The sequence below is a fragment of the Phymastichus coffea genome, unplaced genomic scaffold (assembly GCF_024137745.1).
Source record: "Phymastichus coffea isolate CEN01 unplaced genomic scaffold, Cenicafe_Pcof_1.1 PCOF00029, whole genome shotgun sequence".
Lineage (NCBI taxonomy): Eukaryota > Metazoa > Arthropoda > Insecta > Hymenoptera > Eulophidae > Phymastichus > Phymastichus coffea.
The window spans coordinates 1197542-1224966 of NW_026706840.1; the positions used below are offsets into that span (position 1 = coordinate 1197542).

At 37.0% G+C, this 27425-nt stretch overlaps 2 protein-coding genes across 3 annotated transcripts in view; both read right to left on the reverse strand.

Moving 5' to 3' along the window:
- The window catches only part of LOC131662996 (beta-arrestin-1), a 254472-nt gene that overhangs the window by 193794 nt on the left and 33253 nt on the right, over positions 1-27425 (reverse strand). The gene's annotated exons all lie outside the window — the stretch shown is intronic.
- Positions 22323-23083, reverse strand: LOC131663014 (tigger transposable element-derived protein 4-like). Its single transcript, XM_058933070.1, has 2 exons — positions 22784-23083; positions 22323-22694 (listed from the first exon to the last, which is right to left on the reverse strand). Exons 1-2 carry the CDS (start codon positions 23081-23083, stop codon positions 22323-22325), a joined length of 672 nt encoding a protein of 223 aa, XP_058789053.1.

A 27425-nucleotide genomic window follows, 5' to 3' on the forward strand; every position in this document is an offset into this window, starting at 1 on the left:
CAACTGTCTCATGCTCGCTGAAAACATGATACTCTATACCATTAATAGGCTCTATTAAATCTTTCAAATATATATTTAGACTGATTAAGGTATTTTGAGAAGACATTGTGACGGTAAACGTCAAATTAGCGCTAATAATCTAACCTAATTGCTGCCTGCGGGGGCAGCACCTACCGGGGAGACGAAAAACGTAACGAAGGAATTCGGCACGCGAGCAGACGGAACGCGCGCGATTGAAATCGAACGAGTGAGAGACTAACCATCATAACGCTCGCCCGTGTATACGAAACCAGCTACCGTTACATGAGTCACCGGAGTTGAATTCCGTAAGCAGGGCGTCCGCACCAGAGCCGATTTTGGGAGACTGCTGTTGCCGAGCTGCCGTGCAGATACCAAGAGTGCAGACCGGAGCCAGAAGAGAAGCACCATGTGCTGTGACTTTGAAAGTGTGTGTGAGGTTTCGCCATCGAGGGCGAAGCCACGTGCGCGCGAGTTCGCGATCCGCGACACGAACTAACAAACAGACTGCTTTCACGCAATGTGACTTGTCACCGAGATCTTCGTGCGTCTGCAGAATAAAGGTAAGCTGACCAGCTTAATCTCGCGATCGCGATTGTATGCGTAACAATTAATTTTCCGTGCTCGAAGCGTGCATGTAATAGCTCTGCGGACAAAGAGCAGCGAGCGTCCCGACACTGCATGTTGTTGTCGAGCGAGCGCCGATGTAAACACAAACACGCGGGCCGATCTAATGTAGCGTTTTAAGAGATAATAAAGAGTTTTCGTACACGATATTAACAAGTACTTTCAGAGCATTCTCTTCACTCCCGTAGATAGTTGGTTGACTGACACCCGTTTCCTCTTGCTCTCCGACTTTCTTATTTAACATAGGTGATTGCGAGTACGTTTACGCGATCGTCTTAATAAAAATAATTAAACGGTAAGCAACCCCGTTACAACATATATCTTTGAAATCCATGTTGTTTACTCATCATCGACACCTCAATGAATGAGTTTGTTAGGTATAAAAAGTCTGCTTATATATCTTTTATTTCATTAACATGCTGTCTTTCGAAGAAGTATGATCACGTACTATAAAAGAAAGACTGGTGGTGATCTAGTGAACAAGATTATAAATAACTTGCCTATTGAAGCTCACTTACCTGGATATCAGTATTGTGGTCCTGGTACAAATTTAAACAAACGATTGGCACGTGGAGAGATCCTGGTAAAAATCCATTAGACGTTGCTTGTGAAGAACATGATATTGCTTATGCGCAAAATCTAGAGGATATTGCGTCAAGAAATAAAGCTGACGAAATTCTAGCTAACAAAGCTTGAGAAAGAGTGCAAGCAAAAGATAGCAGTTTTGGTGAGAAAGCAGCTGTCTTCACTGTAGCCAACATTATGAAAGTTAAAAGTAAGCTTGGTATGGGTGTTGATATGAAGAAAGGTAGTAAGAAACGAGTTAGAGGATTTAAAAAACGCCAAGCACGAAAAAAATGTAGAAAAATCAAAAAGCCGTCAGTTACATTGAATAAAATTATAAAGACGGTCTCGAAAAGTAGTGTGCCTAACAATCGAGCTCTTGTAGTTATTCGTTCAGCTATAAAAGGAGCCAAAGAAGCTGTGAAAAAGGCTAGCGGTAGAAGTAAAATAAATATACCACGTATTTTACCTATTCCCAGTAAAGTTGGTGGAGCGCTTACTTTTTTAATTCCATTATTTGCTGCTTTAAGCGCCACTGGAGCTCTAGCTGGAGGAGCTGCTTCAATAGCAAAAGCCGTTAACAATGCTAAGGCCGCTCAAAATTAATTGAAAGAAGCTCATAGACATAATAAAACTATGGAAGCTATTGCTATTAGTAAAGGACTTTATTTGAAACCATATCGTAAAGGTTATGGTCTTCATCTGAAACCATATTCAAGTGGAAAAGGTTTAAAAAAAAAAGCTCGAAATAACTTTACCTAATCAAGCACTGACAGATCATGATATAAGAAAATATGCTAAAATACTAAAAATTGCAAATTTTCGAGGTGTTTTCATGCGTAATGCTCTGCCAGTCGATGGACCACGACATATGTAAAGAGACAGCTATTGTAAATTTAGATGATAAACGTTGACCAGGTACTCATTGGATGGCCTACAAAAAGAAAGGTGATGAGGTTATGTATTTTGATAGTTTTGGTAATCTACAACCTCCTATAGATCTATTGCTTTATCTCAAAGTTAATAGATGTATAATTATATTAACCCATTAACGTCCAAAATGTCAAAATTTCTTGCACGTTTTCAAAGTGATTTTTTCCTATGTAATTGGCATTGAAAAAATTCTTGAACCACATATTCTGATGTAAAATTGCATGCTCTTTCAGAATCCGTTGCCAGAATCATGATAAAACTCACAGGAAAAGAGATATGCTCGATTGAAACATAAAAAACACCTAAATTTTCGAAAAAAAAATTTTTTAGGATTTTTTTTCGAAGTATTACGGTGAAGATATCACCTTGCGACCGTGATCAAAGGTGATCATGGGATTTGAAGTTTAACAGGGAATTTTTTTGTTTACCTTGAACCATCGCTTCTTTACAAAATGGCGGAAAAAACGAATTTTTTTTTTTTTTAATCTTCATCAACTTTTTTCTCAAAATCTATGGTCTTTAGAAAAAAATTCATAAAAACAAAAATGCCTTAGAATCGCTCGAGGAACATTTTCAAATTTTTTTCAGAATTTTTTGTGACAATTTTTGATTTTCCGGGAAACTTGGGAAATGGAATTTTCAAAAATGTCTCCAAAAATTCTGAAAAATTTTTAGGATGTTTCTCGAGTGATTCTAAGACATTTTTGTTCTTATGAATTTTTTTCTAAAGTCCATAGATTTCGAGAAAAAAATTGATAAAGTGAATATAGCGGCCGAAACGAATTTTTATTTTTTCAACTTTATCAATTTTTTTCTCGAAATCTATGGACTTTAGAAAAAAATTCATAAGAACAAAAATGTCTTAGAATCACTCGAGAAACATCCTAAAATTTTTTCAGAATTTTTGGATACATTTTTGAAAATTCCATTTCCCAAGTTTCCCGGAAAATCAAAAATTCTCTCAAAAAATTCTGAAAAAATTTGAGAATGTTCCTCGAGTGATTCTAAGGCATTTTTGTTTTTATGAATTTTTTTTCTAAAGACCATAGATTTTGAGAAAAAAGTTGATGAAGATTGAAAAAAAAAAAATTCGTTTTTTCCGCCATTTTGTAAAGAAGCGACGGTTCAAGGTAAACAAAAAAATTCCCTGTTAAACTTCAAATCCCATGATCACCTTTGATCACGGTCGCAAGGTGATATCTTCACCGTACACTTCGAAAAAAAATCCTAAAAATTTTTTTTTTCGAAAATTTAGGTGTTTTTTATGTTTCAATCGAGCATATCTCTTTTCCTGTGAGTTTTATCATGATTCTGGCAACGGATTCTGAAAGAGCATGCAATTTTACATCAGAATATGTGGTTCAAGAATTTTTTCAATGCCAATTACATAGGAAAAAATCTCTTTGAAAACGTGCAAGAAATTTTGACATTTTGGACGTTAATGGGTTAAATATCAAGATTTTAATACATATAATTGCGGTCATCTTTGTCTCAAATTTCTTTTAAACAAACTATAGAAAAGACGACTAGTATATAAAATACTCATTCAAAGAATGACTATCATTTGACATGAATCTGTCATGGAGAATACACTGACATTGAATCTCTCGGAAACATCATTCGTACTCGAAACATATTATTTTCCACCGATCGAATTGATACCAAACAAAAAATACGTTCTTGGTCTAGTTGAGTTATTAACATTTAATTCAATACCAAACATTTACGTTGGTTATAATAAGTTTTACATTGAAGGTCGAGAAGCTATCACTTTACCGACTGGTAGCTACGAAATAGAAGATATTGAAAGCTTTCTCAAAGAAGCATTAGCATCTAAAGGTATATCGTTTAGCCTGAAACCAAATAATAATACTTTTCGTAGTGTCATTCAGTGCAGTCAAAAAATACATTTTGAACCAGAAAATTCTATTGGATCAATTTTAGGCTTCACTAGACGTACGCTCGTTGAAAACGAAACACATAGTTCTGACTTACCCGTCACTATTCTCAAAGTCAACGCTTTACGTGTAGATTGTAATATTACTACAGGCTCTTACATAAACGATCGCAAAGTACATACTATACATGAATTTTTCCCAGCAGTCCCACCTGGATATAAGATTATATAAGTTCCCTCTCAAGTCATTTACCTTCCAGTCGCTGTGAGGAGCATTGATCATTTTCAAATTCGTATAGTTAATCAAGACCGAAACCTAGTTAACTTTCAAGGAGAAGTCATCACAGTGCGAGTACATATAAAGACTATATCTTAGTAATGGGTATCATTTACTATATAAAGACCGGTCGAGGCTATATTAAGAGACAAAAATGTCAATCAACAACCAGTCAACAGCGAGCTATCAAACCGCTCACACCTCAGAACAGGCTATTCCTGAAAAGCTTGAGACTGAAAGTCGTCGAAAATCGTGGAAGAAAATATTGTGCATATTAGTGTGCTGTATAAAACAACAACAACAATATGGAGGGAATTCTAGACATTCATTCAGGTGTCGCTTTCGATGAGTCTATAGCTCATCATGAAGTTCATACGCATCAGACTTATTCATTATCATATTTCAATAATAGTGATGAAATCCATATAGCAATTCAACATCAAGATTTATCTCTGCTTCCATCACGCAGTATGATTCATATTTGTGGTCGGTTGACCAAGCCGGACGGTACTACGCCAGTGGAGAACACTTTATTAGTCAACAACGCCCTTTGTCATTTGTTCGAGGAAATACGATATGAAATAAATGCTATTGAAATGGATAAAGTGAAAAATGTAGGCTTAACGAGCCTCATGAAAAATTGGCTTTCACTCAACCCACGTCAACGCTCTATCGCTGAAAATGCCGGATGGAATGGTGATAACAATGAAGTTTTAATATGTAATGCTCAAGGTTTTTTTGATGTGACTATCCCTCTTAATATGTTGCTGGGCTTTGCTGAATATTATCGGAAAATTGTAGCCAATAGTTTGCACCTAGCAAACTAGAGACGCTTCCCCCTCTCCGAGGACCCAAACTTAGCCAGCATAAGCTTATTATTATTTATTTATTATTATTTATCATAAGTTTATTAATTAGTACAAAACCAATATTATTTTTTTTTATTTTGTCTTCTTTCTTCTTATGCGTTCCTACTACCTTGAGGGGGCGAGTCGGCTTTCTCGTTGTCGGTTCAGCCGGAATCATAATTATTCTATGCCGAACAGCCTCACTAATCTTGATTTGTGGCTTCTTCGGCACAGTTCTCTGTAAAATATTAATTAATTTTGTTTAAAATAAACGCATAAAATTTATAAATTTTATAATAAATATAAGTGTTTTCTTACCTTAGTAGACAAATCAATTGCCTCATCATGTTGTAAAATATCAAGCGAAGGCATCGATAATGTTACAGACGCAGATTTGGTAGACGCAGACGTCGTAGATATAGACAACGTAGATATCGCAGACGTAGACGATGCAGACGTAGACGACGATGACAACGTCTCCGATCCTGAAGATGATGTAGATGAGGGCGATGCTGATGACCATGATTTTACAGGAACTAATCTTTTTTTTATTTTGTCCGCTAATTCATCCTGCACCGTCTTGGCCAGCTCAGCTTTGCTCTTGCGCTCTAATCGTGAGAATTCTTGTTTTTTTCTCATTATTTCTGCGCGCTTCTGGCGACATAGCTGCGCCCTCACTCGCTCTTCTACGGTCTTTTCATTTGATAGGCCAATTGTTTCGCGACCAGTCTTTGAGTCATTGATTCTTTGATCCACTGAAAAATGAAAAATCTGTATAAGTACATGTATAGAATTAAATAATAATATTAATATACTTACTTCACGAACAATTGCAATAATCTGGGTGAGTTGGGCAACGTGTTGTGCGTTGTCTGCACACCTAAGCAACTGAAAATAAATAAATAAATAAATATTTAAATATTAAATATTAAATAATATAAAAAAGACCTTACTGCGTTTAAAATAACAATGAGCAGCCGATACAGCAGCTCGCGCGGGATATCATTAGTACTCTATAAATTATAAATAAAAATTATTAAAATTATATACATAAATTATTTTTTATTTTTAAAATGTTTACTTATGGTTACTAGAAACTGACAAACATTAACTATATTTTCCATTTTTTTTTCACCAACAAAAATTTTTTCACAAATAAATAGAAAACTAATTTCACAATGTGCTGTGACCAACTTAAAGTTTCCCTTGAGACTGACTGTTGAAAATTCTACCGAACGCTCGTAATATTAACAGGTAATATTTTTTCTATAATATGAGGATAAGATAAAGAGGGTTGATAGCAAGACATAGCTGCAATCTTCTTCTCTCTTCTAGAAAAGTAGTGGAGAAGCTTGATCACCCTCAAACCAGCTGTGATCTACATTTGTGATAGACATAGTCAACTTAAGATAAGAGGGTAGGTAGTAAGCATAGCTGCACATGCGCTTCCCTACTCCTCCGCGCGCTGTGGTCCACGCTGAGTTAGAGCGTAGGAGAGAGAAAGAGAGAGAGCGCGCACGTTTACTACTACTATAGTAGCGCATCCCCATCAGTCCAGAACTATAGACAGCATGCGCTCCCCTCCTCCTCCGCATCCTCAGGCCCTATACCAAATGTATGCGTGTGTAGCTAATATACACAATATACATCCTCTAAGGTACATGTCGCATTGGCTCTAGTGGTAGAGCGCTAGCCTGCCAACCCAGAGGACTCCGGTACGATTCTCCGGTCTGTCTCTTCATTTTTTTCAAAAATCGTCGCTATTTTCTATTCGTTTCATTTTCAATGTAGCAAGTAAATTGTCAATAATATATATTTATAACTTAAAAAAAAAACATTTAAATTTAATTAGACTGAAAGCACTAGGTATAGGGTCCCTAGGGACTAGGAGCCCTAGAAACCATCCTCAAAAATTATAAACAACTATTAACATTAATAATAATTAATATGGAAGGGTTAGGCCAGGGAATCAAATGGTTAAACCAGGGACCCCCCCCCACGAATATTGTTAATAATAATTGTTAACAATAATAATTATTATTAACACCATCACTTTGCCAGCTGACTGCTGCGTTTCCGGACGTTTCGGACGGCTTTCGCCAGCTGTGCGCCACTCAGATGACTGCCGCTTCGACTCTGGAGTGTAGTGATGTATCCATGTTTCGTCCATGGTCACGTAACGACGCAAGAAATCTTTTTTGTTGCGAGTAAATAGCGATAAACAGCTTTCTGAATCATCGACTCGTTGCTGTTTTTGTTCCATCGAAAGCAATCACGGCAGCCACTTGGAAAAAACCTTTTTCATGCTCAATTTTTCATGAAGGATAGTAAATACACTTCCATATGATATCTGTGTCATCTCAGCAATCTCACGGAGCTTCACTTTACGATCTTTCATTATAATTTTTGTCACTTCACTCACATTTTCCGGTGTAACGGTTTTCACAGGTCTACCCGAGCGTTCCGCGTCATTTGTGTCGGTACGACCACGTTTAAATTCGGTAAACCACCAACAAATCGTTGCTTTTGATGGACAAGAGTCCGGGTAATATTTTTGAATCCATTGTTTTGCTAGCACGGTGTTTTTACCCATTAAAAAACAATATTTTATCAGAACACGAAACTCGGTTTTTTCCATTTTTTAAACAAACTACAAAACGACTTTACTCCAACCTCGATAACTCAGCTGTTTCTGGTCCGATCGACTTAAAATTTTGACACGTTTCAAGCAAAGGTTAGTACTCTAGAAAGACGTGGTTACTGGTTTACTACGAGCGCCATCTCTGGGTTAGTCTCAGGACTTATTGATCCATGTGTTACGTAGTTTACTTCAGGGTATGATCTTACAATTTCTCGTAAAAAACTGTAAGATGAACGAAAACCTACTTATTTTGTATGAAGAATAAATATAGTAGAGTATATTTAAAAAAATATAAATATCTAAATTCGTCCATTCACTCTTCATGGTGCTGAAAAAAAATACTATACAGAAATGTGAGAGTAAGCCCTTAATAAAAAATGATACAATATTCACTTCATTGTACTGATAACATTTGGCTAATAACACAGGCCCGTAAAAATAAAGAGTCCCGAACGCGAAGGAATTTTAATGCACTAAATCCTAACCGAATACGTCAGGATTTCAAGTTATCCCAACCTATGAGGGGGGTTAATAAGTCTTTACAAAAAAAAAGGAAAAAAAAGTTTTGCGTGTGTAATTTTTTTTTATTTTTCAACATAATCTCCTTAAAGGTCGATACATTTTATTAAACGGTCTTCCAGTTTTTTTAAGCCATCAGAAAAATATGATTTCTGAAAACCCTCAAAATAGGCATTTGTTTAGCCGATGACTTCTTCATTCGACGTGAATCTTTGTCCGGCAAGCCATTTTTTGAGGTTAGGAAATAATAAGAAAAAGTCACTGGAAGACAAATCAGGCAAATATGGTGGATGGTCAATTAATTCGAATTTTAAATCATTAATTTTTGCCATCGAAACTGCACGCGTGTGAACTCGAGCATTGTCTTGAAGAGGCATTTTTTTTGTGAGGACGTTTTTCTCTGATTTTTTCTTTCAGCTGATCTAATAATGACGCATAATATTGTCCAGTGATCGTCTAGCCCTTTTTCAAGTAGTCGATGTAGATGATTCCATACGCATCCCAGAAAACCGTGGCCATAATCTTGCCAGCTAACTTTACTGTCTTTGCCTTTTTTGGGGCTAGTTCTGCTGCGGTAATTCATTGTTTGGACTGTTCTTTGATTTCTGGAGTGTTGTGGTGTACCCATGTTTCATCTACAGTTACGAGTCGACGCCAAAAATCTTCCGGATTACGACGTATACGTGCCAAAAGAGCCTCAGAGGTGACCACGCGAGTTTGTTTGTTTTCAACAGTGAGCAAACGCGGCACCCATCTTGCTGATATTTTTTTCATCCCCAATTTTTCATGCAAAATTACAATGATTGTACCATTTGATACCCCTGTGGCCTCAACTAGTTCTCGCAATTTTATTCTTCTAACACTCAACACCATATCGTGGATTTTGTTGACCATTTCAGGCGTACTCACTTCTACGGGGCGTCCTGAACGAGGTTCATCTTCTGTTGTTGTACGGCCGCGTTTAAATTCATTTACCCAGTTATAAACAGTTTTAAAAAAAGGGGTAGACTTGCCATGAATGGCGTTCACGTCAACTGTGATTTCTGTTGGTGTAAGGCCTTTCAAATGAAAATGTTTTATCACAGCTCAAAACTCTGTTTTTTCCATTTTTCAAATAAACCAATAACTTTTTGTTCAACCAACGCACACAAAAATAGACTTAAGCTGAAATTTGGTACGATATCTAGTTAGTAGTATTGCTTGCCAAAAACATAATTTAAGCGTGACGAGCGCCATCTCTTGGATTTTATAAAAACTTATTGACCCCCTCTCGTACAAGGGCAAAAACACGATTATTAGCTGTATTCATGGTCATTGTAACGATGAACGTTACATCCGCGCTCTCACCTCGTCAGGACGACTGCCCGCGAGGGATAGCACCTGCCTGACACGAGTTGAAGCCGCGCACTGCGCGGGAAGAGACAGATAAATATAGAAAAAAGGGAGTCTAGGATAGTTGCTCGCGGCGTACGGACGTAGCCCTTACAGAGCGCGATTTTTTCTTGTGTTTAAAGAAGAATGCCGCGACTTGTGATATAATGACATTAGCTGAGAGAAGAAGGCATCCTGAGAGATCGTGCGCAAGTAATTCGACGGACGCCCAATTCAAGACAGACAATTTCTCCAGCGAGACCAAGAGACAAAGCGAGTAGCGACAAAAAGGTAAGCTGGCCAGCTTCGCGTTAATAGTTTCGCGCGTTTGAGTGAAATTGCCGGCGATCTTACGTGTAATCGCAAGATAACAAACGGCAATCGCGCGTGAACAATAATTGTAGCAAAAGCGAATGAGCGTGGCTCGTAGGCGGCAGCGGATAAGATGGTGGCGCTCGTATATGCCACGTGTTATTAATCGCGATAGCAACGTAGACCCAAAAGTTATATATGAATGTCGAGAAAATAAAGGACGCCTTAGTGATAAATACGTTCTATGTGATATAATCATTGACTGGCCCATTATTAGAATCCCTTTCCCTCATCGTTCCTTGTGGCAAAACGACTTCGTGTTTTCGTTTTCAGCTAGCTGAGTTTACCCTAAATACTTCCGAGCGAGGCTGAAGCTGCCGAATAAAATAACGGTAGCAACCAACCGGGACTTCGCTCGGAAGCACGGGCATATGCCCGAGATAAGGTAGCAGCAGGAGGATTGCCGCAGAGAAGGTTTTTGAGATCTTCTAAAAGTTCACAGAGCACCGCTAAAGTGTGCGCCAACGTTCCCGCAATACGCGCTCATCTACGCACACACGCAAGGCAAACCTGCAACCCGTACACGGTGTAGCTCCTCATAAAATCATACCCCGTTACATCATCTACTACCATCAATAATATTTTTTCTAAACAGATAGCGTGATTTTAAAGTAGAACGCTTACCCTAAAAAATGCTACCTCAAAATCTTGTACATCTTTTCTTTTCACTAAGATATCAAAAATTAAAACTTAAGTATTTTCGATATTTCACTAGTACCTTGAAACCCGCTAAATTAAGATATGAACTGATATAGTATATTTATGTTCTATGAAACGTAGAATACATATTTAATATTACAACTACTTTAGAACCTCAAAGTTCCTAACCTCAAAATGTAACAATCATTTTTGGTCCAGAAAAGAAGATATGAAGAAGAAAATGTCTTTATATCAAGGTATATAGTATTCCCTCAAATCTCGGACCACGTATACTTTGAACGTACAACATCAGATCTCGATATCCCTAATTCCCCAACCCTGTAACCTACCAGTCTATAATCCAAGACCCCTACATCTCAATTTTCTTAATCTCCGAATCCTGTAACATGTCTTATTTTTTAATAACGTAATATCTCAATAGCCCAATTAGTTTAATGGTTAGTTTTGTAACCATTCAGATTTATACACTCTAATTTTTTGAAATTTAAAATTTTGCAATTGATTAGGGTGCCATAACTAAATAAATTGATGTTTCGATATTCAGCACTATTTTCCTGAATTTCAGATTTTCATGAATCTTGAAAATATATGATGTTGAATAAAATATGAGTTTCGTTGTTATTTAGTTTCTACGTATCCGTTTACAATATATTATTAAATATCTCTTTTTTTGGTAATGAACTGGTAAAATATTGGCATTCACTGTTAGTTGTTCTCATAAATTGATCGACTTAAAAAATACACTAGTGTAACGGCTTTATGGTTGGATGTGTATAAATTATAAAATTTATCTAGTGGTGCATATTCTTCAGTATTAGAGATCACGTTTGAGTGGCGGGCTAATAGTTAGATATACATATAAGTGATTTATTTTTGTTAGTGATACAAACTTTGCCGTATTAAAGAGCACATTTGAGTAGCAAATAACGATTGGATCCTTAAGATATTTTTTTATATAGATTGGCAAAAATTTGTTAGTATCAGATAGTATGTTCAAGGGTAGCAACAGCTTAATATCTGCTATATTGTATGTTTTGTTATATAGTATCAAATTTTTTAGATTTCATTCCGCTTTTTGTTTGTAACGAGATAGTACGGTTCGTCACCAATTATTTAGGGCGGAGAAGAGAGGTAATGACGCTCTGAGTAATAGAGAGAGGATTAGAGAATTAGAGTAAGAGAAATGAAAAATAAAGGGTGTAGACTCGTTAATTCGAAATCTTATCCTACATTCTACAATAACATAACCTTCCATAATAACATTCCACAATAACATAACCTACCATATATAGACTTTTACAGACAACCTCAAAGCTGTCTTGTTATATAATGGAAATAAATACGCAGCCCTTCCTTTAGGACATTCATCTGTCCTTAAAGAATCCTATAACAGTATTCAATTTCTCCTTGTAAAGCTGAAGTACAACAGACAATTGGTTAATTTATGGTGATTTTAAGATAATAAATCAGGTACTATATTTGAAGTCAGGAAACACAAAATATCCATTGTGGCGGGGAATTTCGGGGGGTCTCAGCCACGCATTCGAAGTGCTTCCGCCACAAAGCCTGATTGACCCCTTTTTCCTGACTAATTATAAGGACACTAGATCGCCGTACCTAAATAAAATAGGGCGATCGTTGGGGTAGGGCCAGAAATTCGCGGCGTATCTCTGTTTGCCCACGGTGTGACTGCGCAGAGTGGGCAGGTAGACGTTGACTCGCGATTTCCTTGATATCAGGCCGCTGGTGTCCAACAACTCAATTCTTTTCGTCTTCTCGTGTCTTCAAAGTGCCAGCAACTCAAGTTATCGGGTTATTGGGTTTATCGAGTTATTGGGTTATTACAATTAACCTTACCCTTGCCCGATCATTCCTGTGCATAGATGAAGAAATTCATAAATTTGACCCCTACATGACCTTAGTCGAGGGGGGGGGGGGCGGTTAACCGAACCCCACACATAATACGTTATGTGAACGTAGAATTTTCCGCTCTTTCCGAATCCGGGATCAAAAATATGGGTTCCTATTAAAAAATGACTTTGACCTTCAAATGACCTTGAAAATAAATCTCAAGGTCAAATCGGATTTCACAGAAAGGTTGCCCCCATTGTCCCAAACAACTGTTGTCTGTACAATTTTTTTGTACAACGCCAACCGTCGAAAATTTCGGGGTGGTTCCTTTAAAATGGGACACCCTGTATAGAGTTTCAGGTTTCGATGTATATAATTAAACTTCTGTAACATTGCTATACTATCGTTGTATTTCTCTTCAATTGAGAAAAACAAGTAATTAGTATTAATTCACCTTTGTCATAAATTTATTACAAAAATATCTATCACTCATTTTCAACTACGTTTTTCATTTCCCCTATATTTCACTTAAGAAATTGTCACTTTTAGTGAAACTCACAGATTCAATCTAAAAACTATGATAAAATGCTTATATTCAATAATGGAAGTTACTGCTCTGCTGACAAGTTAATTAATTAGTACTCGCAAGAAAATTATGACCAGAAAAATATATAAAAAGCTTAGGTACCCGTTATAAATGATTACATTTCTATAACATTTAAATATAATTTGTCTTCAGTTCAAAAATTCATTTGTTCGCATTAAGCTTAAATTTATTTGAAAAATATTTATGTTAATCCATATTTTTCAACTCTGTTCTTTTTGTCCCTATTTTTGTTTCAAAATACATTGCATGTGAGAAAACACGTAAACTTAATTAAAGAGTCATTCAAAACATTGAATAATTATGCTGATATTATCAAGCCGAAAGAAAGTGTCACGTAAACTAAAATTCTTAGATTTACGTAACTCGTTATAGAAAAATCGAGATCCTCAAAAACCTTATCTTGACATAATTATGAATGACTTAAGATCAAAACGAGTTATTATATCTGAAAATTATGAAAAAATTTTAAGAGTTAAATTAATTAAATATTTTATTCTAAAATATAAAGTGCAACGATAGTCGATTAGATCAATCGATACGTTCGCGATTCGGTAGCACTCGCGATGCTAGAGCGAATGTCTAAGAGAGAGAGAGAGAGAGAGAGAGAGGGAGAGGGAGAGGGAGAGGGAGAGGGAGAGGGAGAGGGAGAGGGAGAGAGAGGGAGAGGGAGAGGGAGAGAGAGAGAGAGAGAGAGAGAGAGAGAGAGAGAGAGAGAGAAAGGGGGGGCGCTCGAGAGTTCAAAGTTCCAGTTAAGCCTCAGTTGTTGCTTATGAGAGAGTACCGCCAAATTATTTTCCACTGTGTTTCGCTGTTTTGCCAATCAAAAGTTGTTTCCTGGGATTTTTTGGATACGTGCGCGAGTGATCGTAGACAATCGAATTAGCAGCAAAAGGCAGCAGCAGCGAATAGCAGCATTAATTGCAGCAGTCCCCGATCTTCGTAACCGAGGCAGCGCAGCTGGTTACAGAGGAGCACCTTCCGTTATTTCTCTTCAACAATTACGGCTGATCACTGTAATTGCACCGTAGGGTCGGTGCACCTCCCTTTTTTCTGCGTGACAAATACTTGCGGTAGTATTTTGTCTATCGCGACTATTATTGTATTCGCGCCGAGCGTTAGTTATCACAGTAGAATTTTGAATTTTCTCTCTCTCTCTCCCCGTATTATTAAAAATTGTAAATCCTATTCCCGTGCGTAAGTGTTTCGGTCCATCAAAGACTGTAGCTTTCTAGTCATAAACGATTTTGATTTTATTCGCCGCATTACGTTATTTCGTTTCCTTTTAGTTTAACGGACCCATCACCGGTTAAATTTTAAACCAATTTCATCTAGGGGATAGTTGGAATAAACATTAGGTCACTCACACCTAAGATAGATCGAGTGTCACAAGTCAGGTGACTTAAGGTGAGTTCAACTCGGTTGGAAAGAAGACATCGGAACGAAAGTATCTAACGTAAAGGCGAATACACGTATACTCATAGGTGTTTAACGGAGCGGCTGTTAGCTCTGCATCGTGGGAGTTTGATCTTTAATAAACCCATTTTGTACTAACTAATCCATCCCGTTACAAAAGAAAAATAGGTAAAAAGTGGCCACCAAAAGAAACTTTTTATAAGCAAACGTAGCGGTTTTTTAATTAATGTTATAGAAATCAATTTTCAAAACCAAAACAATTTAACCATGAGATTAAAGAGTGTAACGATGATTCAAAACATTTGAACATATCTAAACTTTGTTGACCTTGAAAATTCTTTGATAAAGGATGTTCAAAAACGAAAAATAAAATGGCGAAAGAACTAGCTTCTAATCATTTTTCTAATCATTCAGAAGAGCTATCGTTAGTATTAATATATAAAGAACAAGAATCTGAAGATGATAATAATGAAATTAATGTTTACTTTGCGAGTCTTGATTATATTACATGAGGAGTGTTGTGGGAGTTTGTTCTTTAATAACCCCCTTTGTACCAGCTAATCCACCTCGTTACAGCTCATGGATTTGGAGCTTTCTAAGCCAAAGTATGAAAAATTAAGAGCTAATACCACATCATGGTCATAAACTCTACCCCCCATACTATATAAGTGTCAATGCCATAAAGGCTTACTACCCTGAAAATATAGCTGTAGGAAATCATGGAACCAAAGTACACATAATATCCCTGCTTGAGCATACAGTTGAACTAATTCTAATGTTTGTAGAAGAAAATAAACTGAAAAATTCATGTACAAATTAAAATTTTTTAGTTAAGTGGCGATTGGATGGAGCTTCAGGGCAGCAGACTACAAGGCAAACTTGGAATTTCATCGATCATGATCGTTTAATTGACCAATTTTCTAGTGATTCTGAGCAAAGCAGTACGAATAATGAGAAAACTGCTGAATCGAATGCATCTGTTTTCATATCCAGCTTAGTGCTTCGACAATTGAAAACTGATAATAATGAAATAATATGGAAAATCAAAAACTTTCCATCTTTTATACTCATTCCATTAATTTTGAATATATGAAAGAAAACAAGGAAGTAGTTGAGAAATAGTACAAAGGAATTTCTGATTTGATGACTAAATTTCCAAATTATATTTTTGAGTTCAAGGAGATACAATTTAATATAACTTTTGATTTGAAATGTACCATGATTGATAAAAAAACGAGTCATATTTTGGCAGAGGATGATGCTCCAAGTACGTGTAATGTGTTTGGAATTATTCTGAAAAATGCCAACAAAATAAATCACGTATTGCAACTGAACTGCAAAACAGAGGTTTATAAAATGAGGTCTGACAATATTGCATTGCTGGATCAGAATGATGGAATATTGTTTACACATTGGCTATAATTCTAATTTTAAGAAATCTCAAGGAAGAGGAGGGCATAAAAAAAAACTAAATGTGAGAAAAAAAGGATCATTCAACAGTCTTTAAAAAAAAGTTGCAATTTAACGATTGATATAGTCCAGCTAGGTGCAGACACCACACTAGCAATATTGCGTATACCTTTTTAAAAAGAAAAAAGATGCTTCAAAATTATTTGTGTTGATGAAAAACTATTGACCAGATTTTATGCCATTATGCAATTAATATTTTGTACACGGAAAAGTGAAATTGATGAATTTGAAAAATATTGTCGAAAAATGGCTAGAGTGTGTGTAAAACTATACTCCTCGTATAATATGCCTTCATCGATACATAAATTACTCATACATGAATGTGACATAATGAGAAACTTTAAGGAACCAATAGGATTTTTCTTTGAAGAACCACAAGAAACAAATAATAAATTTTTTCGAAAACTTAGAGCTGCTCATAGCAGAATGTGTAGCAGAAGTGACATCAATGAGGATACTATGCATTATAATTTAATATTATCATATCCCATAATAAGCAGTTTAACCCTTAACTTGCACACCTCATTTTGGCCACGTTACTGCTCGGTGGGGTAAATCTACCCCAGCCCGAAAAACGGAATAAATCAGAGAATTCTAGATATTTTGCTATGAAAATTTTATCTAGTATATTTCAAACCTTTTACTACAAAAAAATATTCAGGTTAACAATTTTTAATGTTACACACACTGAAAAAAATTGTTGAAAAAAAAAAAATAAATTTTATTTATTGTTAAAAATTGTCTGGAGTAAATCTACCCCACATAGCAGTTAAGGGTTAAGAAAATTAGAAGAAAAAAAGCACAGAAAATTAGAAGAAAAAAAGCACAGAAACTTAGTCCTTGAAGCTAAAATATTTTTGAAAAAAAAAATAATTCAAAAATTATCAATTTAAATAAAAAAATTAGCAAAGTACTAAAATATATAAATAATTTAATATAATAAAGTATTCAGTCATTTTCGACTACTGTAATTATTGTTAACATGTCAAAATTAAAATGAAATTAATTTTAATTACATTCAACATTTAACAACTGAAGTATGCAGACGTGCCAACACTGCGCTTTACCTGCAAAGTTAAAGTATTGGCCAATCAGTGAAGTGACAGTTAAATTCAAAATTTTATTTACTAAACTTCAAAAAAAGAAAACAACGGTCGAAATAACTCTCAGTCAGGAGATGACAAGACCACTCCCAATAAAAACAACGAAAACTGGAAAATCGTAAGCGGCGAAAGACAAAGAAACACCCCAGAAAACCAAACCCAAAACAAAAAACGACAAGCACAATTATCGGATTACTGGCTAAGTAACACAAGAAACAGGTACTAAATACTTCAAGAAAATGAAGAAAATCATAGTGAAGAAAAAAACAACGAAGCAAGTAAGTTGAAAAGCAAATCCCCTACGACCTTCGTTTACAATTTAGAGAATATTAAACTGTTAGAAAATCTACTGAACTCAATAGCCAAAGAAAATTACACCTTTAAAGTGATAGGTTTGAAAAAATTAAAATTCAGTCAACAACTTCCGAAAAATATTTGCCAATCATTACTGCATTCAACGAAAGAAACACGCAATTTTACACTTACGAACGCAAAGAAGAAAAAGGTTTCAAAGTTATATTAAGAAGTATTCACCCGTCAGTTGTTAAAAATGAATTAAAAACAGCCATAGAAGAACATGGATATAAAATATGAAGTATTCATGATATAAGGCATCACATTACAAAACTACCATTGTCGCTATTCACAGTTGAAACTGAACATGATTATAAAAGCCAGGACATTTTTAAAGTAAACCGACTATCAAACACGATAATAAAATTCGAGCCATCGAACGTTAAAAGAGAAATTCCTCAATGTCAAAACTGCCAAGAATACAGGCATACAAAAAACAATTGTTACATGTGCTGTGTGTGAAATGTGCTTAACAATACCAAATTAAAGAATGTCAAATTAAACAAAAAATAAAAGAAATAAGATTTGCAAATTATAAAGAAAATCACACCGCAAATTACAAAAGATGCCCAGTTTATAAGCAATTACAGCAAAAACTATTTCTTAGACTAAGAGAAAAAAACATTAAATCAAAACAGTATTCAAGTCCATCAAAATTCAAATTTAAATTTCAATACTAACGTTAATAGAGTTAGACCAAATATAACATATGTACAGGTAATAAAATCACAACGATCAGAGAGAGATAGAAATATCAAAGCAGTTGTTCAAGTTGTTCACATGTTTGATAAATCTAAATCAGATAATTCGCCGGTAGTGATTACTTTACACCACCTAATATTTAATAAAGTATCTACTTTTAGCGATCAATGTTCAGCTGTGCCATCACTAGCACACACTTCCAATATTTAATAAAGTAAACAATAACATAAAAATTGACTGGGAAAAATATGCTCTTTACATAGAGGAACGCATAACGTCCAATGTATCTCTTAAAACAAATAAAATAATAATATAGAAAGCAGCATCAACTTACTCAAAGTAATTCTAACTGAAACTATTAAAAAATGCTCTACTACAATAAATAGAAATTAAACACAGCAAATCACGTCCACTAAAATAATCGAAAAAATCAAAGAAAAGAGATTGTTAAGAAAAAAGTATCAAATAACTAGATAGAGTCAAAACAAAACTAAAGTGAATAAAGCAACCAAAGATTTAAAGGAAATGTTATATGAAGAAAAAAACACACAAACGTAGAATTATCTCAGATCACTGAGCCCTACAGAAACAACAGATTATTCATTACGGAAAGCTACTAAACAACTTAAAAAACCAACTACATTTATACCGTCTATCAGAATCCCTGGTAGTAACTGGACAAAATCAGACAAGGAAAAGGCTGAAACGTTCGCAAATCATCTTAGTGCAGTATTAAAGCCTCGCTAAAGAATAATGACTGAAGAAGAAGAAATCTTACTAGAAAGTCTGACGTCCAAGGCAGTATACCAATTAAACATGATTAAAATAAAGGAAGTATTACAAATTATTAATAATATTCAAAATAGAACAGCTCGCGGTTCTGAAATTATCACAGAAAAAATTATCAAAATGTTACCCTCAATTGCAATAAGATACCTAACAATTATTTTCAATACATGCTTGCGTCTCTACTATTTTTCTTCCTAGTGAAAAGTAGCACAGATTATTTTAATACCTAAACCCGATAAGAATCAGAATTTGTAACATCATATAGACCGATTAGCATTTTATCAGTACTTTCTAAAACCTTTAAAATTCTAGCTAGAATTAACTCAATAATACGAGTACTAAATAAAAAACTTATCCCTGACCTTCAATTCGGTTTGACGTGTAATCACTCCATAATTGAGCAAGTAAATAAATACTATCTGTAGCGAGGAAAGCCATCGAAGATAACAAATACTGCACTGGTATATTACTGGATGTTATTTAGGCTTTTGACTTTTGACAAGATTTGGCATACAGGGCTATTGTATTGAAGAGATTTTTTTCTCAGTCCCACTATGAATTGTTACAGTCTTACCTACAGAATAGAGATTATCAAGTTAAAATTAATAAAAACGTATCAAAACATCAGTTAATAAAAGCAGGAGTACTACAGGGTACTGTTCTAGGTACAATATTATATCTGTTATATACCTCGGACTTACCAAAGTCTATTAATATCTTAACAACAACATATACAGATGATACAGGAATTTTAACAGTACACCCAAACAGTAACTTAACAGTAAACCAAAACATTACAAAACTATTTAAACACTCACCTTCAAAATTGGATTAACTCCTGGAGAATAATAGTAAATGAAAGAAAATCAATACATACGACATTAACATGATCAATTTTGTAATGATGGAAAGAAGGGAAATAATGATAAATGGAAAATCACTTAATTTTAATTACATTCAGCAACGTTTCGTCAGCACATTTGCTGACCTCTTCAGGCTTTATTAATAGAAAAACAACAAATTATTAACAATAGAGTTTGCACAAGTAATTTTAATAGTATATAATTACAGTCGAACCTCCATAACTCGAACTGCAAGGGACCGAGACATAAGTTCGAGTTATATAGGTGTTCGAGTTATAGAGGTGTTCGAGTTAGGGAGGGGGAGGTTCGACTTGTTGTATGTATGTACATTGTGACAGAGAATCTCGGCTAGGCCGATCTCGTCCGTTTAGCTCTCGCAAATGTCCGTGCGCCGCGCCAGGCTGAGAGTGTGTACGTTTGGCACACACACTCATGCTTGGACCTTTTGTTTACGAGGTGCTGAACACGGGCTGAGCTGACTGCTGGAGCGACGCAGATGGCGCAGAAGAAGAGAGAAAGAGAGAGAGAGAGGGCGCTCGAATTGCCGATTCGCCGCGGAAAATTCGAGAGTCTCTGCTAGGCTTTGGGCCGAGAAGGTCGTGCGCGCGGATTAACCGAAAGGTCGCGGTTTTTCCGAGTTGGCCTCACGACCTCGCCGACGTTTTGTTCGTTCCGGAGACACGCCCGGTGCGCGGACGAGTGATAGAGCGTGAGGCTGGGTCGCGCCCAGCCGTGTCCCACAAGATACCCGGCACCGGTGCGTGCGGGTAACCGGCGAGGTGCGCGGGCGAGCGCGCGAGGAATTTGGACGTGCTACAGCACCGAGCAACAGGGAGGAGGCGGAGACAACAACAGCAGCAATCAACGAGCGAGTTTCGGATTGAGAGAGCAGCATCGTAGAGCAAGCGAGAGAACGAGCGAGGAGATAGATAGCGACGACAACAAACATCAGCGAGACGGTCAGCGAGGAGCGCACCAGTGACGTCACGCGGTGGAGCATTCTGGCCGTCAGAAAGGCTGAAGGTCGAGGTCGGTGCCGTGTTTTCCTCTTATCTCTCTCTCTTGCATGTTTGGGCGTCAGTCTATGGTTGGTAGCACAGCAGACCTGCTGGCTACCCGTTAATGGTCTATCACCGAAAAGTGTTTGTCGGGCATTTGTATGATATCTAGTCTTTATAAGGGAATCGGCAGGCTGACCAGCCACCGATTCACCTTCGCGTTCGCGTTTATTATTGTACCGCTCGTAGTGTGTAAGTCCGAGGTTGCCGTATTGTAATCGTTTGTTGACAATTAAAGGCTAGCGTATTAATCCGCTGTTGTGTTTATTCGCCGCTGTATCACTCCTCATCCCGACTTCGAATCTGTGCGTTTAACGTTTTATGCTCGACGCGTTATTCAGTCGTGGGAACGTCTTTTGCTTCCCGAATCCCCGAATAAATAATTTGTGCGGACGGTCGCGAGCAACCCAGACGGGTACGGCCGGAATTCTCCGTTACAACATATAAAGATGATTTATGACATAAAAATATAAAAAAATAAAATTCAATCATAAATAGTTACAATAAGAACAATATACATACAGATATATTCAAATAAATGTTTATATAAAATAATTTTTCATGAATTATTTGTTTAACGTTTGAATAATTGTTGGTCCTTAGAAGGACCGATTGTTTATAATGTGAGGAGGAGGGGGGGGGGGATTTTATTTTTTTGTGAAGAAGTCAGAAATGCTTAATTGCTTTAAACTGGCAATTTTCTCTTTCGTTGTAAATTTATCAAGTTAGCTGAGAGCCACAATTTCTTCATTCACATCTAAGCGAGATTCAGCAAACACTCTAAATTTTTCAAGACATTCCAAAGCTTCACTGGGGGATAGAACTACTGGAAATGGTTCTTGATTTTTTCCTTCTTCTTCATCGGGTAACTGTGGAGTTGACTTCTTCTAAAATTTCGGAGTCCGTAAGCTCGCCACAAATAGCTACGTCTTCATCGATCCTCACATACTCCTCACCCAACTTCGGTTCTTCAAGTAGGCTTTCTTCGGCGATGACGGTGTTCTCTTTTGCAACAGGAAATCCTGCTTTTTCAAATCCATTTCTAATTGTTTGTGCACTGATTTCTTACCACGCTTCCGCACACATCCTTAAAGCTTGTAAAACGTTGATTTTCACCTGAATTCTGCTCGATGTTGCATTTTCATTCTAGACGTCGCGCACTAAAATCGACCGATAAGGGCTCTTGAAGGAATTGATGATCCCCTGGTCCATTGGCTGGAGAACAGACGTCGTGTTTGGCGGCAGAAATAGAACGTCGATATTTCGTAGTTCTGGGATTGATCCATGGGCACTGCAATTATCGATGAAAAGTAGAATTTTCCTTCTCTCTCTGGAAAATTTGCTATCTAACTTGAGGAACCATTTCTCAAAAATATCGCGAGCATCTATGCCTTATTGTTAGACTCATACTCGCATGGCTTCGTTTTAAAGTTCTTAAAACATCGGGGATTGACGGATTTCCCAATCGTTAGAAGCGAAAGCTTCTCAATGTCATCAGAATTAGCTCCAACAAGAACCGTGATGCGAACTTTATTTAGCTTGCCATTGCTACAATTTTCTCCCTTGGAAGCTAACGTTTTATTAGGCGAACATTCATAAAAAAGAGCCGTTTCGTCAGCGTTAAAGATGTCCCTGTGGTCGACACCTCTAATTTTCTCCAAGAGATTCTCTGTCCATTCTTCTGCTACTTTCATATGGACTGCTGCATTTTCCCCACACACTTTTTTCGCAATAATGTTGTGACGCTGTTTGAACGTCTGCAACCAACCATTACTTGCCTTGAAGTTAGAACAATCCAAAGTGCTAGCGAACTCTTGAGCTTCGCCTGAAGTATCGGGCTACTGACGGGGATCTTCTTATCGCGAGTTTGTTTAAGCCACTTCGTTACACATCCATTTAATTCCTCATTCGTTGTCTCTCGGCATCTTCTTCTACTCTGATTCGCCTGAGAATTCGAATAATGTTGAATAATTTTATCCTTATTTTTCAGATAAGTGGAAAGAGTATTCCGAGGAATTCCGAAATCAGCAGCAATTTCCGACTTTTTCTTCCCCCCTTTTTGAACTTCTCCAATCACAGCAACATTTTCAGCTAAAGTCAAAGTTTTCAAAGTTTTTTTAGTTGATGTGCTCAGAATACAAGTCATTTTGTAACTGGCAAAAACACAAACGTAGATAAGTAATAAGGAACGTAGATAGAACGAAAATAAAAACTAAATTTAGAGACGTACTCAACGGACAACTGATGGAGACTGTTGCCTCTGCAGATTTTCGATTTCCTTTTAACGGTTCGAAGAACGGTGATTGCGATTAGTGTGGGGGAGGCAATGAAAACCAGCATACAATAAAAATTTCAATCATTCCAGCGACAACAAGTATGTATGTATGTAGAGCGAGGGTAATAAAATCGTCACAACAGTTTTGGGTAAAAACCCTGCACCACCTGAGCATCGCAATTATGTCCTGCCAGTTTGTGGGAAATCCAAGGAATCATCTATGCTCCCAAGTACGTGTGAGCACTTGGGAGTGGGAGTAGGGGCCAGGTAGGGCAATAAAGTTAGGGCGATTGTCGTTGGGAAAAACCCGGGGAATGCCCAGAGACGGTCGGCGCTCTATTCACGTTTAAAGCCTATGCAAAATTATGACCTCGAATTCGAAAAGTTCGATTTAGGGAGGTTCGAGTTAGAGGTTTTTTTTACATGTGTCAGTATAGGAAAGTCAAGGAAATAGGGCAAGAGTTCGAGTTAGAGAGGAATTCGAGTTATGGATGTTCGAGTTATGGAGGTTCGACTGTATATGTATATGTGTATACCTAATTTCTTTTACAGTAAAATTATGATAAACTAAAACGAATAGCTCGTAGCCAGTCACGTTACAATACAGTAAGAAATTAAGTATTTCAACACATATATACATTTTTCATCGATCATCCCTTCCTCATCGATCTTAACAAAGGCTTATAGATATGACTAAGATATTGTATATCCTCTTTTCTATTTAACGTTTTTTTACGTAAGCCAATATGTAACATTTCGGATATTCTTCGTTTTTTATAATTCTTTTCATGATCCAATATCTTAGCGTTTTCTTCTATGTGTAGCTACTACTATATCTGAATCAATGTTTTTTTTGTGTTCGTTTAATCTAATTTTTAAGGAACGTTTACTTTCACCTATATAGACCGATGAACATTGTTTGCAGTTAAAACTGTAGACAATACCAGTGTTGTCTAATAAATCAGATTTGTCTTTTCCTTAACGGATAAACTCTTGTAATGGTTTTTGTAATAAGGAGATAGACATAATGTTATGTTTTTTTAACACAGATGAACATTTTTGAAGATGTTGCAATTATTAGGAATAGCGACTGTAGGTAATTTTTTATTTTATAATTTTTTAGAATTATTATTCCCTTTTTTGTATTGCAACAGTAGTCGATTCAATTAATCGATCCGTTCGCGATTCTGTTACTCGCGCGTTGGTTCGAACGATTAAGAGAAAGAGAGGGCACGCGAGCGTTTGAAATAGTCAGTTACGCCTCAGCTGTTTTCGCGACAATACCGCCAAATTATATTGCCCTGAGTTCCGCCGTTTTATCAAGTTTTGCTGGAACGATTTTTACGTGCGAGAGTGCAGCAGAAAAAGCAGCAAGCAGCAGCAGTTTAGCAGCAGCAAATTGCAGCCGATTGAAGGGCGAGACAACGTAGCTGATTTATTGGAGGAGTATCGGCAGTTGATTCTTTCATCAACAATTACGGCTGATTACCATAATTTCACCGCAGGGTAGGTGCACCTCCCTCTATTATTGCGTGACAAAATACATTCGAAGGTAATTTGTTAATCGTGATATTGCACTTTTTTGTATTCGCGCCCAGCGTTAGTTTCGCGGTAATTTTCGAATCTTCTCTCTCACTCTCTCTCACCGAATATTAATAATTCATTGTAAATCCTATTCGCGTGCGTTAGTCTTTCGGCCCATAAAAGACTGTAGTTTTTATTAATTAAAGTTAGTTAATTTTATTCGCCGAATACGTCATTTCATTTCCTAGTAGCTTAAGCGATTTATAAACGCATAGGTTTTAATCCAATTTTATCTAGGGGATTAAGCGGATTAGGCATAAAGCCACTCACACCAAAGATATATCGAGTGTCACAAGTCAAATGACTTAAGGTGAGTTCAACTCAGCTAGAAAGAAGACACTAAAACGAAATCATCTGACGTAAAGGCGGATACACGTATAACTATACGTGTTTAACGAAGCGGCGGTTAGCTCTGCATCGTGGGAGTTTGTGCTTAAATAAATTTTCCATTTTGTTAGATAACCTCTTCCGTTACATGGCGCCCAACTGGTATTAAGACCCGTTTCGTGCAAATAGGATGGTGCGTCGAAGGTAATCGACGCATGAGAGAGAGAGAGACGATTGCGCGAACGCTTAAGAAGGTTTGAGCGGGTGGTAGCGCGAGATCATGAGCGGTACGCCCTCTGCAGGGGAAAAAATGAAATCACTTCAACTTGTTTACTTATAAATTGTTAAGTTTATTGTAAAAAGGGCCGAAAGCGATAATTATTAGTAAGTTGAAGTGATTTCAGATCGTTCGGATTAGTCAGATGTTAACTTATTTTAGCGATAGTTTGGTGGATAAAGGGGGGTTAGAAGCACCTGAACGACGATAAAGGCAGAGAGCGCGACCCAAGCGTGCAGTCCAGGAAATATTAGCCAGACAGAGCAAGTAACCAGCAGGCTCCGACCTTTGGTAGGATATTTCATAATATTATTAGATAGTTTGCGGAGACTACATGCACTCATAATCTCGCGAGTTTGTGCCTTATAAAAAGGAGGCATTAAGGATAGTTGCACTAAATAGTGTATACCCCGCTCATACCTTGGGTGATAGGAAGCGGTAGTGGACGATTAGGTCGATAATTTTAAACCTCGACCGCATCCTACACCCGTGTGGAAGCAAGATGGCTCTGTTGTCAGCTCAAGTCGACAATTGGGCATTAGAGCTGACCTCCGCATAGCGCGAACGCTATTTGGCGGATCTGGAGCTCCGCAAGGATGGAAGTGTCATCCAGCAGGCGGCTAGGCTTGGGAGATGGTTGCTAGGAGAGTACACTGTCACAGATTTTGAAGAGACCACACGCAGTAAAGAGGTGGGGATGGGGGGGGGTGACACGAGGCAAACCTGACAAGCGTGGTTCGATACAGTCTGTGACGAGTTGGAAAACCTCAGCGCAGATGAGAACAGCGACCATCCACTTGAGGATCATAAGCGGCACCAAGAACTGGTATTAAAGAGAATTGTAGGTGCGGGCCTAACCATCAACAAAGCCAAAAGCCATTTCTGCAAGACGGAAGTCAGATACTTGGGAGTTCTTGTGAACCAGGATGGAGTAAGACCATGTATATATATATATATATATATATATATATATATATATATAACGGTCCTATGTATGAGCTATTTATTAGATCACTGGATTACCGCAACCAGTCTAAAACATCTATCTGTTTATTCAAATCAATACATTAAGCGGAGCTACCTCACTGTTTACTCGATTGTATTCATTTCATAATCAAAATAAATAGCGTGACGTCAAAAAGTAATAGATGTAGATATAATGAATTTTGATATTAAGAAAAATATGTTAATTAGAGATAATTTTAATAGAACAAAGCATTTATTATACAGATTTTAGTACGTAGATTCAGAATATAATAACACAAATTGTATTTAATTATTGAATATTAATGAATTTTAATATGCAAAGTTGATTTATTTATTAAGCTAAAAATATGAATTATTAGAAAAATGTATATAATACATATGCTGTAACGGGGTAAAACCGTTTAATTATTTTATTCGCGCAATTACACTAAAAGGACGCGCGTAGTTAATTATGCTTAGTACGTAAATCGGGGAGCATGTGGAAACGTGCGTCAGTCAACCAGTAAGTCCTCTTATCCAAGGAAAGTGAGTGGAAGCTATGAGGTATAAGTGAATCGAAAAGCACTTGTTAGTAATACGAACTAGATCTTTTATTATTCCTCATAATCTACAGAAGGTCGGCCCGCGCGTTTGTTTACATTGACGCTCGCTCGTCGGCAACACGTATTGCCGGGACGCTCGCTGCTCTTTGTTGTCAGAGCCGTTACTCGCACGCTTCGGATATCGGAAATTAATTATCAATCATGCAATCGCGATCGCGAAATTAAGCTGGCCAGCTTACCTTATATCTGCAGGCGATCGGAGAAAACACAAATAACTCGCACAGAGCGGAACAGTTTCTATTGTCTATTTCGCGAGTCGCGAGTTCGCGCACGTTATGGTTTCGCCCTCGATGGCGAAACCTCACACACACACTCGTCCTGGCTTCAAACTGGTAGCTGGATGGCACCTTGGCGGCTACAATTTCGGATAACTGGCTGCTGCTGTTTCTGTTTTGATGCGTTGACGTTGATGGCTCGTGAATAGGCGATAACGATA

What these genes read in the sequence shown, in the direction of transcription:
- LOC131663014 (XM_058933070.1), bottom strand. Translation starts at nt 23,083, where the DNA reads ATGACTTGTATTCTGAGCACATCAACTAAAAAAACTTTGAAAACTTTG. An exon ending in CTCGCGATAAGAAGATCCCC is followed by an intron (nt 22,695 to 22,783) that starts GTCAGTAGCCCG and finishes GGTTGGTTGCAG; the next exon opens with ACGTTCAAACAGCGTCACAA.